Here is a 13,148-nt window from a genome sequence, read left to right on the forward strand (position 1 = left end):
CAGAGGGCAGCAGAGGGCTGTGTCCTAATAACTGCTGGATATATTAAGGATGCAGTTTTCCGACTCCAAATCCGGTTTTGTTCACGCCGAGTTTACTTGCAGCGGCTCCATTTCCCTCCTGTCCTGCCAGATCGATACTCCTCAACTTAGAAGCTGCATCATATGAGTTTGAAAACATTTCTCCGTCGTGTCTGCTGCTAGCATGTGCTTGTTCTAAATGAAAATTAGCGCGTTCTTTTATTTCCAATTTTGACTTCCAATGATTCACTTCCTGCTAAAGAGCCCCCTGGTGGTTGAAGAAAAATCCACAGAAAAGCCGCATGTTCAGTGTAGGAAAAAAGTAGCAGCTTATAGTCCGGAAAATACGGTAGGTGAAATTGGATCATTTCCACGGCACAACTGACGATCACTCACGGTACACTAGTGTGCCGCGGCACAGAGGTTGAAAAACACTGCATTAGRCATGTACTTGGGTTTTGATTAGTCAACATGCACTGTTTACTGCTTTGTGCTATATTTTCCCTTTAGTCTTTCTAGACTATTCATGACCAAAACAACTGGCAGGGACAAATGTGGAATAGCATTTTTTCCCCCTATAAAGGTACTAAATCCATATTTGTTATAAGTAGTTTATTACCTTAAAAAGGGTATTCTTACAGTATTTTCTACTGCCCTGATGCAAAAATACTGCTCCAGGGCAGTACAGAATAAAAAACATGTCTTCAGTATAGACATGTCTTTTTTGTTGTTGCTGATAGAAATTACACTGCTTCAGTTTGTAAAGTGACATATGAAGTTCTCTAAAATCCTACTAAAACCTAACTGTTCGATTCAGATGTGAGTTGCCAGTGCAGAGCTTACTCAAGAACAGCAGCAGGCAGGTTTCTGTGTTTCAATACACACAAACAGACAATGAGAAGGGGACTTATGCAGTGACAGGACAGACAGAAAGTCTGCAGGAAGTATGTGGACTGAACAATGTGGGATATCTGTAAAAAGAAAAGTCTGGAGAAGAAAAGGTGAAGACAAATATGTCACATAGTCAGTGAAGCAGCGTGAGAACGTTCACATGTGGGATCACTTCTTTTCGAGGGAAGTGGGCTCACTCACAGTGTACCTCCAAGATATCGCAATTGAAATATAAACATCATCGAAGAGCAACTTTGCCCAACGATCCAGGAGCTGTTTGGTACTGAAGACGATTTATTTTCTAAGTTGCTCAAGAATCAGAACATTACAATCTCATTGAGTACCACTTCTCACACCTCATAAAGCATGTAGACAAAAGAAATGTGGCAACTTCTAAGTTCTGAGGAGGCAAGCATTGGTCAGCATCAATCAGGACTTGATTCAGAGTGTCAGTATGCCAGGATAAATGACCTGAAATAGTTGAAATGGGCTCGTTGAAAGAAAAGCTATGAGCTGTTCATACCATTCAGATGTTTGTTATTGAACTTTAGTAGAACATAAAAGATCTAAGAATTTCTGATCCAAGATCCAGCCCTAAAGCAGCACAGCAAACATCAGTCTCAGCTTTTGCTCAAGACTGTTGTTCATATCATCCACACAAATGAAGCTTTGAGAGAGTCCAGCTGGAATGATTCTGCCATTCAAAGCAGCAGGTTGACACAAAGGAGGTGCAGGTTTCCTTGAAATCATTATATTTAGTTAGCGGTGGCTACCTCCAAAGATAAGGGGGCTGCAGTCGTCACATTTGCATCAAATCTACCTTACGTGCACGTTGTGATTGGATGAACAGCTTATCAAATCATCAAGGACATCAAGATGAGGTTTTGGTTACAATGAAGAATGTTTGAGAGTCTTTAGTACTCCTAAAGAGTGAGCTACAAAACAGTGTTACCAGCAGAGGAGACTTAAGAGCACAACCAAAACTCTGTACAAAGCCAGCGAGAACAGAGAAAAGGGTTCCTTTGCTCCAAGAACAACATTCTTACTTTTTTTAAAATCAATTTTATTTTAAGTTTTCAAAGTTTAGAACATACAATTAAACAGACAAGGCCCAGATGCACAGGTCAAAGCATAAAACATTGTGGTTGACATATGATATACCCACACAGCACATATACAGTTACATACAAGGGTACACATACACAAACCGGAGGGCGACAGAGGGGACAGACCATGGAAGAGTTTGATCAGCTTAGTCTGGTCTTCGAAAAGTGTTCCAAGAAGGGATTCCAGTTACATGAGAAAGTGTCTTTAGAGCACATGTGTCAAACTCAAGGCCCGCGGGCCACATGTGGCCCGCCATGTCATTTTATGTGGCCCCCCCAGCGTTTTATAGGCCCATGATTGACTTAAAATAGGTTTTCAGCACGAATTGACTACAAACTACATCTCCCATAATGCATTCCGATTGTTACCAGCCAACATTATGGYTTCTCGCCACTAGAGAGCAGCAGAGTCACCTCAAGCTGCTTATTGATTTTCCCAGCGAATAAAACTGAGACATCGACAAGCTAACATCAAAATGTCCAAGAAAAGAAACATCGATTTACAAGACTGTGAATGAAGATGTGTGTGAGTTGGTGTCAGGACGGCAGGTGGCGCTAGACTTTTTTTGTTATCCGTTATCTTGACCGACAACATTAAAAAAATCGTTCATGCACTATTTTTATCCGTGAAATTACAATCATATTAACATCGGCTATTTAGCCGCATTTTATGCGGTTTAGTTGATATTCACCGTGAATCCAGATCCCATCACAAATTAAGCAGGTACAAAAACTTCTGACTGAGGCCTCAGTAACTTTTAATAAAATAAATTAAGCGACTTCACTTAAATTAGCATCACTTCACCCGCTGGAGTCTGAACGCACTTCCTCCCCTGCAGAAAAATCTGCGCTAATTCATCAGTCAGTTGGATCTGTCTGGTCCAAACAGATCAACTGAACTCTGAGTGTTTTGCCCTGTGCGCGGTCCGGTTTGCGCTTTTACCAGGATTTTTTGATGTTGTTTTGCGTGTTTTCGCTTCTCCGAAACGGACAGATGTTCCGTCTGCAGCTCCTCCAGAGCGCCCCTCTCCTGGGTAATGTGCACCAAGAAGGCTCCATTTGTTAAATCTTCTGGATGAGTTGCTCCCAGCGGTTTTTAATTCTTCGCAGCCGCGTCCGCAGTGGTGGAGCAGCGGACTGCGCATGTTACAGTCTAACTAACTTCTGCGTCATCATTTTTTTCCTCAAGATAAACTCCCGGCTCCTCAAACGGATCAACACAACGTTGCATTCTCTTTAGTTTTATCTAGTCTGTAATGGAGACTTGAATTTAACGCGCCATTTCAACCAAAGGTTTTGAATGCGCTTCCTAACCAGACGCTCCAAAGCGATATTTAACAATATGAGGTGTTTAATCTATTTTTAACATTGTATTTTCATACATTAATGCTAGGGCTGCCCAAGTCTAGTTTTCCAGAGCTATCATCTGCAACTTTAGATGCGTTCCTTCTCCATCACACCTGGATCATTGACTCATTATCAGCCTCCACAGAACTGAGTTGCTGCTGATGAGGGAGTCAACCTTTTGTCTGGGGTGTGTTTTAGGAGGGATGCATCTAAAGTTGAAGTCTGGAGAACTGGACCTGGGCACTCCTGATTTGTACCGTCAATGTGGCCCGTTGAGGGAGGCCAATATGCTGAAGTGGCCCTCGGTGAAATTGAGTTTGACACCCCTGCTTTAGAGCCTTTCCGAAGTCTCTCCATCTGTATCATGGACATCATGTCCGTCACCCACAGGTGGAAGGAAGGAGGAACAGAGGACCTCCAGTCTCTTAAGATTAGTCTCTTGACAACAATCAGTCCCAACTCCAGTGGCTGCCACATTACAGCGGATATAGTCCCCGGCACCCGAGGGCATCCGAAGATTATAAATTCTGGTTCAGGTTGTAAGAGAGTCTTATATGCCTTGAAGTATCAATCAAATATTTTTGACCAAAGACCAGTTAGTGAAGGGCAAGACCAAAAAGCATGAGGCAGTCGAGGCAGTGTGCCTTCAGACATGTTGCACCTGTCACACATTGGGCAGACAGAGGGGTAAATCTTATGCAATCTGACCTTTGAATAGTGTAACCGATGTGTGATTTTAAACTGAATTAACTGATGCCTGCTGTTTATTGAACAAGAACTGATTTTAGAAAGGCACCTGTTCCACAGGGGTTCAGGGATTGTTATCCCGAGCTCCTTTCCCCAGGCCTCCCTCAGTTTTGTGGTGTGTGCCACAGTTCGGTCACCAAATAGATGTATAATTCTTGTAATAAGATGTCTTGCATCAGGGGGGCTCCCTAGGATGTCAACAATGCCGTGCTCAATCGGAAGAGTGTCGAAGTTCTGAATCTTTGATTTAATGTAATGCCTGACTTGCAGATATCGGAAGAAGTGTGAATGGGACAGATTATATTTTTCTTTCAATAGGCTGAATGATGCAAACTTGTTGCCAATATACAAGTCCATAATTGACACCAGCCCCCTTTCCTTCCAGTCGTGATGAGCTTTATCCTGCCAAGGAGGAAAAAACTGTGGTTAAATCATAACGGCGTCTGTACAGATGTGTTTGGTAATGCAAGGAAACTTCTGATCTAATTTAGGATTCTTACTTCATGTTTTAACACAAAGCTCAGGTTTCGGTAGGCTTCCGGCTTTTCAAGGCAGGCAAACAACATAGCTGGTAGGGARGAATTATTCACCAGTTTGGATTCCATCTTGACCCACAACGGAGTATCAATCGCTGGGTTACCTGGGAACCCCTGCTGCCAGAACGTTAGCGCTCTGATGCAGGCAGCCCAATAATAGTGTTTAAATACAGGTAGGCCCAGGCCTCCCTCCCCTCTCGGCTTCTGTAAGTGTACTCTAGAAATCCTAGCATTTTTCCCGTTCCATATGTAGGATTGAATGATCGAGTCCAATTCTTTAAAGAAGACTGCTGTAAGATAAATAGGAAGATTTTGACATAAATACAAAAACCTAGATAGGGAGATCATTTTAACTGAATTAATGCGTCCAATCATTGACAGGGGCAAAGTTTTCCAGTACTCAATGTTTTGCTTTAATCCTGATATAAACTTTGCAAAATTTAGTTTAAATATAAGTTTTGGATCTTTGGGTACAGTAAGACCTAAGTAGGTAAGATGGCTCTCAACCACTTTGAATGGGACTTTTTGTAGAAATCCTAATGGATACAAATTGGAAAGAGGCATCAATTCACTCTTTGACCAATTGATTGTGTATCCTGAAATTTTACTAAAAGATGTAATCAAGCTGAGGAGGAAGGGGACAGATTTTACTGTGTCATATAAATATAATATCACGTATAAACTGATGACTGTTTCAACACCACCGACTCGAAGGCCTTCAATATGCGGGTGCTHCCTTATCGCCACAGCAAGTGGCTCCAGCGCAATAGCAAAAAGCGCTGGAGACAGCGGGCAGCCTGACTGAGCGCTGGAGGTGGAATGGAGCTGACCGATCATTATTTGTCAGGACGAAGCAAATGGGTTCTTGATATATCAGTTTCACCCAGGAGATGAAAGTCTTGCCAAAACCAAATCTGTGCAATGATTCAAACATATATGGTCATTCGACCTGGTCAAAGGCTTTATGTGCGTCAAGGGCCAGAATAGAGGCATTAGTGTTTCTATGGTCAAGGTGTACTGTATTGAGTAATCGTCTTACATTGAAAAAAGACAATCTGCCAGGGATAAACCCAGTCTGATCAGGATGGATAATGGATGCTAAGCATTTGTTCAGTCTAGTGGCCAAGATTTTTGTGATTATCTTGCGATCAACATTTTGCAGTGCAAACGGCCGAAAGCTAGCTGGATCAGTTTTATCCCTCTCCTTTTTGAGAAAAAGAGAAATGTTAGCCTCGTAAAGAGTTTTGGGCAGTTTTCCGTCACTTTTTGAAGCAGACATCATTCTAAACAAGAGTGGTGCAAGAAGGTCACAAAATTTCTTATGGAAATCCGAGCCAAAGCCGTCCGGCCCGGCAGCTTTGCCAGATGGAAGGGATTTTATAGCGTCTCTGACCTCTTGAAGCGTCAAGTCAGACTCAAGGTAGTCTCGGTCAGGTTTATCCAGTTTAGGCAGCGGGAGGGATTCGAAAAAATGGTTAAAATCGGATTGTGTTGCATTATTCTCGGATGAATACAATRTGGCGTAGAACTCTCTGAATCTGCGATTTATGTCAGCAGGATTGGTTAAGAGTGCGCCGGTTTTTCACTTAATGCTATAGATTGACCTTGTGGCACCCTTCAATTGTAGCGCTAACAGTTTACCAGGCTTATCTCCAAGCTCAAAATTCTTTTGTCGTAGTTTCCAAAGCAAATTACTAACCTGGCTACTCATAATTCCATTATATTCATATCTGAGTATTTCCTTATAGTCATCAGATGATTCAGAGATTATGTACTTTCTTTCCAAATTGGAGAGGGCACTGATGATTTCAGACAGACGTTTTTCTCTTTCTTTTTTAAGGGCTGAAGTGTAGGAGATTATTTCGCCACGCAAAACTGTCTTTCATGCTTCCCATAAGATGGAATCTRATACCTAGCCATTATCATTTATTTCTATAAAGTCCTTTAATTTAGAGATTATGTTTTTAATAAAGTTATCATCATTGAGAAGATTTGCGTTAAGTCTCCAGGAGTAAGCCTGCCTGGGAAGGGATAGATTTAAAGACATAGATGGGGGGTCCAATTTCTCAAGAATTGACGCTGACAAAGTGCCAGCTTCTAGGTACTTTTATCGTGGTACTTGGTGATTTAGTTAAAGTTGTGGTGGAGAGCGCAAACCAACACGTCTACATCTTACAACTGCGCACTAGCGCCCCCAGAAGCAACATTCTTACTTGTGTTCAGTAACATATCTCACAAGAAGGAAGGTGCAGAACCCCCAGGAAGCCTTCATATGTCTTTGTCACTGCAGCACCTCTACTTCATGTTTCACGAACACAAGAAAAGAATATGTGTCAACAACAAACTACAAGATCTCCCAAACCAGGGCTTAAGAAACACAATGATGGCATTTTGTTCTTGTATCCCTGAGAGAGAATAGAGAGAGAACCCATTTTCTGTTCTTGAGGGTAATATACACAATTATGCACAATTATTTGGAAAGGATTATTTTGGATTAGTTTTATTAATCGCCAACTACAGTGCTCTCAGGCAGTGTTTGTCCACCTCAAACATGAATACTTAAGAAAGTATCCTTAGGACAATATGAGTAACTATTACTGTGCAGAATTATTACGCAACAGAATGAAAACACATTTTCTCATCTTGCTTTTTTTTCCCTCCATCTTCTTAACCCTTTAAATGGTGGGATGTTTAGGCTCTGTAGCTACAGCAGAAGATCCAGCCGCCATCGCTGCCATCCAGTCTGCCACCACCTTCACAGACCCACAGATCAAGTATCAAGTCTTCAAGACAGAAGGAGCTGGTGGGCAGGTACGATGGAGTCGGGAATATTTGTTGGAAAGTAACACCTTTCACATAATACTTACTGACTTATATTTGCAGGCCATTTCATGACCTCACCTGACATGTTGGATAAGTGTGGCTGATGTGTGTAGCTGGACATTCATAATGTGAAGCGGTGGTAAAGAGAGCGTGGGCTCTGATGGCTCCCTGTTGGGTTGCAGGTGACCTACAGGGTGATCCAGGTGTCAGATGGCCAGCTGGAGGCCCAGACAGACGGAGCCGCGGCTGTCAGTCTGGTCGCTGGTTTCCCATCAACCACGCAGACTGTCACACAGGTGGGAATAGCGCTCTCCGGCTGTAGAGCAATATCAGCAGCACATACAGTTTCCTGCTTATTGAGCAATAAATTAACTCCCTAAAATATACCCTTGTTGTAAAAACTAAAGAAATTCAGGTGAAAATTTTTTCATCTTCACTGGTATTAATATGCACATCGTCCATTCAGTGACCGCTGGTCTTTAATATGTGGTTTTAGGCAGTCATCTCTCAGCCAGAAGGACTGGAAGGAGATGGCAGCGCTGAGGCCCAGTACGCCTATTACCCGGCCACCATTGCAGAAGCCACTGCTGGCACCATGGTAACCACAGTGCAAGCTACTGATACTCTGCTCAGCCAGACCACCCCTGCAGGTAAGCTGTGCACAATTAAAGTGGCAGTATTATGTAAAATCAACTTTTATGAGCTGTACATCATGTTATAATGTTATTCCCTCATCAAAAATATACCTGAAGTGTTGCTTTGATTCTTTCATGCATGTTTGAGAAATCCTTTAATCTCCCATGGCAACCATTCAGCCTTGCTAAACGCCTGGGTGGAGCTAGGTCCACCTTCAAGATGCAACTCTTCCTCGCTTTCTGCATTTGACTGTAAGGTTTTATTTCAAAGGTCAGCTTTATGTGATGATGTCACCCCAAGAAGTTTTAACCGGATCCAGTCAGAGGACGATAGCACCGCGCACCCAGCCATACGTAGCGTGAGTTCATCCAGACTCATCAGAATGCTGTTTGGTTCAAATCAATAAACCTCAGTTCATAAATGTCTTCTCTACTCCCCAAAATAAAGCATCTAAATCTATTTATTCTGTGCGCAGAAAGCAGGAAGCTCCTCGGGGCTCCAGGGATGAAAAACGGCGAGCGCAGCACAACGAAGGTTGGCATGCATGCTTAACGCGCTCTGATTTTGTTGGGTTTCATCTAGTTGTTTTTCAGAGATGCAGCTATTATTTCTTTAATTCCAGTTTTCACAAACCTCTGTCCTGCAGTTGCTGATTCCAAGTTCACTTTAAGAACGATAAGAACAGAGTTTTCTCTATCTTTCTAGCTGTGACAAGCAGTGAAATACTCATATTAGGCTCTGAGGCATTCATTGTAAAACAGGGTTTTACTAACAGTTTGATATTATCAGCTCTATTTTCTGCGGGTTTTTTTAACAACAGATTTCTAAGAAATCTCCATTTTTAAAAATAATTTTCCAACAGTCGAACGGAGGCGCAGGGACAAGATCAACAACTGGATTGTTCAGCTGTCAAAGACCATCCCAGAGTGCAACATCGACTACACCAAGACAGGCCAGGTAACTTTTGACCCTGGGAAAAACTGACCAACTACCGTTTGGTTTGCCTCGACCTTTTACATAGTTTCCGGGTGTTTTTCCAGAGTAAAGGGGGGATCCTGTCAAAAGCCTGCGATTACATCAAAGAGCTGAGACAAAGCAACATGAAGCTGGGAGAAGATATCAGCGTTCTGGAACGACTGCAGGTCGACAACCAACTACTAAGACAGGAAGTACGTCAGCGTGCGGTGTTCTTAGGTATTTTGTGTGCAATTATGGAAGTCTCCAAACTATGACGATGTGTTAGGGCCATTGTAGACGGCAAAAATATGGAGATTTCTGAGAAAACAACCTCAGAATTTCAGTTTTTTTCTCAGAAATTTACTCCTTCCTTTTTCTTTTTTTCTAACCCAACATTGACCCATTGTTGGGTCGATGCCCCTAAAAAGCTGTCATACAAAACATTCCTGAAAAAATTAGGTCAGTATTTGATTCTGACTGCATTAGTTTGAACTCTGGCAAACTCTTATGGCCAATCACAACTACATGCAGTCCAAATAGAATAGAAATAACTTTTACTGTTCCTCTGTAGGGAAATTCAGCAACAAAGTGACACGTAAGTTGAAACAAGTAGATTTATGCAAAAATTGAAGCAATAAGGGTGGAATTTAGAGTGTAGAAAAATACTGTGGAGTTATTGAAAAATAACATACTGCGTAAAAAAAAACTTTAAAAAAGTACATGTAATATTTGTGCATTAAAAAAAATGAACTAACAAGAGGGATGTAAACACGTATTCCTTCTGACTTCCACCACCTGCACCAGGTCAAGAGGTCAATCCTAAGATGGAACTTATCCCTTCTGCTTACATCATTAAAGTCTTTTCCCTTAAATTCTAGCTTATAGTCAGTGTGTTTCTAATAATATCTTAAGAAATTAGATAATTTATTTGTGTGTTTTCATAGGTGGAAAACTGGGAATCCAAGAATCAGATCCTGAGGAACCTTTTGCGACAGCATGGCATTGTTGGGTCATCGAGCTCGGACCCTCAGTGAAACCTGTTGCCAGTGAAGTATTTGAAGATGAATACACACGGGCCAAAAGAGTACTTGAAATCCTTATAAAATATGTATCTTGTCATTGAGCATGCATAATATGGGTTAATTATTAGAATATTGTTTTGAATATTCACATCCACCCTTTGTGAAATTTTCCAGATTTTTTTTAAGCTCTTAACAATTATGTAATTTACCTAGGAATTATAACATTATTTTTTAACTTAATGGGCCTGCAGCGTGTATTTTATTTTATTTTTATCAGATTCAGGAAAGCTCTTCTTGATGCCTTTTACTATGAGCATGTATGATCGATCATTCAACTCCAGTACAGGAAGCTCTTCTTATGCTTAAACTCTGTTGTACTTAGTATAAACGGCACTCATTTTAATGTCTCTAGACATTACATTCTTGTGTTGATGTCTTATCATTGTCACTTTAAGCAGTCGATACCAAGTTTATCATCCAGATTAAAGTCTGGGTTTGCTTTCGTTTCTCTGCTTGTTGGGGATTGTAGTTACATTGCAACAATGTAACCGCTAAGTAAAGAATGAAATGGGTTTAGGAAGTCCTACATTGGATAATAACTGTCTGTCTTTATAATAAAAATGTAAATAGTAAAATGCTGTTTGGTTGTTGTTGTTTTTTTATTTATCTACGAATTTGTTAGTTTGAGTTGTAAACGGTGGTATTTTATTTTGAAGGGTCCACCTGGAAGTATACTCTCTCTGTAAGGTTAGAGTTTTGACGACCCTCAGTGGAATCTGCATTTTTAAAGCCTCACCAGAACGACCCGACCTGCATCCATGATCTGCATCCTGCTGGTAGCCGGCCACGGCACTGTCCTACAGACACAGATTAAGGTAAACTACCTCTGTGGATTGTTACAGAACAAGCAGTGCAAAGTTCATGTCCTTCACGAAAGTGCGACCACTCTGCGAAGAACCGCGTTACAGAAAGTGGCGTTTAAACATTCCCTACCGCCCTGGCTCCTATCGGTGTCTACTGATTCGTTCTTTTTGATATTTACACGTTCGTACCCTCACAGCGGGACGTTCGGCTCTAAGTGATTTGGGAGTTGTGCAAGTTCTGGGAAGTGAAGCCATGTCCAGTGTCCCCTCTGCACTGCGCCGTTCTGCAGATCTCCGTAACAATGTAACGGGTGCAGGTCTTTTACAAGTCGTAGTTCCGTTCGAGGAACAGCGTTTGTTACCTTTTCATTGTGCCGAATTTATGAGCACAACCTCCCATTGAAATTAATAACAAGAACAATGTCACTGAAGTGTCGCTTTACCAAAGTAAATAGTACAGACATAAAATGGGCCAGCTGAGTTACGGGATTTGGTACGGAGAGAGGGAAGCACTTCTGAGTGATGGTACTTGTGCGAATTTAAACCAAGCTCCTCTGTGGCTTATTGAGAAAATCACACCGTAGGCAGTCAAAAGTGCTATTTATTCCCTTTATTAGTCCTCTTTTGCGCGTTGCCTGGGTTTTCTGTGTCAAACCTAAACCACTCAAGTTTGATTGGCTCCTTGAAAAGTCTAAATTCTTACTACTGCTGGAGGCTGACCCATCAACCAGTCCAATAAGATACAGTCAATCACAACATCACGAGTAGATAAATAATAAAAAGAAGATGAAATAAATTCTGGAGGAAAAATAATAATTAAAGCTCTGCGTAGCCTCAAGCGGCCCTCGCAGCCAAGCGCCGCTTGGCTAGGGACAGCCAGTTGGCCACGCCCCCACAGGTCAGAGTTCATCATCAGACTTCATCATCAGGTCATATTATGTCAAGTGGCAGAGGATTAATTCCTTATGAATCACACAGTAAAGGTAAGACATGCACTAACTTCCTGTTAGAAGTGCTAAGGTGATGTCATCATCTGACCATGAGAATGTGATGACATCACATTCTCATGATGTCATCACGAGAATGATGACATCATTCTCGTGTAGTTCCTATGTGTAGGAACATAGGAACTACATTCTCGTGTAGTTCCTATGTAGTTCCTATGTAGTTAGACATAGGAAGTCGAATGCAGCTGTGACTTTGTGGAAGTTATGTCACTTTGATATTTTATGGCGAACAGTCAAAGTTTGGGACTTAGCCACGCCCACATGCTTTGACATACTAAAATTCCTGTGATAACTTTTGACCTTTAATGTCTCAACTCTCTGCTGACTGAGTTTGAGGTCTGTATCTCAAACGCTGTAGGAGGAGTTCGATACGACGTCTCTGAAAAAGAGGAAATGGCGGCTTTGATTCAAAATGGCCGACACCTTGTTGGGTTTGGACCATGGTTCCAAGAGACTTTTTTTGTAGGTCCTGACAAAATACACATGTGTACCAAGTTTCATAATTCTAGGTTAAAGCATGGCTTGGGGCTGATCAATTAAAATCTTCTAGGGGGCGCTATACAGAAATTAGACCACACCCACAAAATATTGTTATGGATTCCTGTCGAGGGGCCCACAAGGATCGATCCTAGTGAGTTTGGAGCAGCTGGGCTTGAAACTGGCATTCACGGCCAAACGTATGGTGACGGCGTTACAGGTCACTTCGCCACGCCGCCATGCCCACCTTCTCCATCGAAAACAAACAGGGTTGGAATCCTTAACACACCAACAAGTTTTTTGTCTGTGGACACAGTTTCATGTTGATTAGGTCAAAGGGGTCAGATAGCGACCGTTCAGAGTAAAACATGTCGCTACCTGTTCTCAGGGGGCGTGGCCAAAGTGATGTCATAATTTGACCATTGGGTATTGTAGTTCACTTTAAGACCTACAATACCCTTGGGCTGCCACCTTATCGTGGTGGAGGGGTTTGAGTGTCCCAATGATCCTAGGAGCTATGCTGTCTGGGGCTTTATGCCCCTGGTAGGGTCACCCAAGGCAGACAGGTCCTAGGTGAGGAACCAGACAGCCTGAAGACCCCTTATGATGGAGAATAACTTTGGACCTGGTTTTCCCTCACCCGGACGTGGGTCACCGGGGCCCCACTCTGGAGCCAGGCCTGGAGGTGGGGCACGATGGCGAGCGCCTGGTGGCTGGG

At 42.2% G+C, this 13,148-nt stretch overlaps 2 protein-coding genes across 3 annotated transcripts in view; both read left to right on the forward strand.

The window, feature by feature from the left end:
* Positions 1-453: 453 nt before the first annotated feature.
* Positions 454-10,723, forward strand: usf1 (upstream transcription factor 1). Of its 2 annotated transcripts, none has more exons than XM_008425123.2 (9): positions 454-601; positions 7,341-7,456; positions 7,651-7,764; positions 7,965-8,118; positions 8,375-8,462; positions 8,580-8,638; positions 8,967-9,061; positions 9,145-9,298; positions 10,006-10,723. In XM_008425123.2, exons 1-9 carry the CDS (start codon positions 571-573, stop codon positions 10,182-10,184), a joined length of 990 nt encoding a protein of 329 aa, XP_008423345.1. In that variant the 5' UTR covers positions 454-570; the 3' UTR covers positions 10,185-10,723. The 2 variants fall into 2 exon arrangements, with proteins under 2 accessions (XP_008423345.1, XP_008423346.1); XM_008425124.2 differs by having other exon boundaries at positions 556-601; positions 9,145-9,273; positions 10,006-10,185.
* Positions 10,724-10,814: 91 nt separating this feature from the next.
* Positions 10,815-13,148, forward strand: part of gkup (glucuronokinase with putative uridyl pyrophosphorylase) — a 29,324-nt gene continuing 26,990 nt past the window's right edge. Inside the window, exon 1 of the mRNA XM_008425129.2 lies at positions 10,815-10,958. Coding sequence (XP_008423351.1) covers positions 10,902-10,958 — 57 coding nt within the window. The 5' untranslated portion in view covers positions 10,815-10,901. The remainder of the gene's footprint in view (positions 10,959-13,148) is intronic.

This window comes from Poecilia reticulata, linkage group LG13, assembly GCF_000633615.1.
Source record: "Poecilia reticulata strain Guanapo linkage group LG13, Guppy_female_1.0+MT, whole genome shotgun sequence".
In the NCBI taxonomy this organism is placed as follows: domain Eukaryota; kingdom Metazoa; phylum Chordata; class Actinopteri; order Cyprinodontiformes; family Poeciliidae; genus Poecilia; species Poecilia reticulata.

Coding starts and splice junctions, on each gene's coding strand:
- usf1 (XM_008425123.2), top strand. CDS start 571: ATGTGGAATAGCATTTTTTCCCCCTATAAAG. Junction 9,062..9,144: donor ACTACACCAAGACAGGCCAG/GTAACTTTTGAC, acceptor GTGTTTTTCCAG/AGTAAAGGGGGGATCCTGTC. Junction 9,299..10,005: donor TCAGCGTGCGGTGTTCTTAG/GTATTTTGTGTG, acceptor GTGTTTTCATAG/GTGGAAAACTGGGAATCCAA.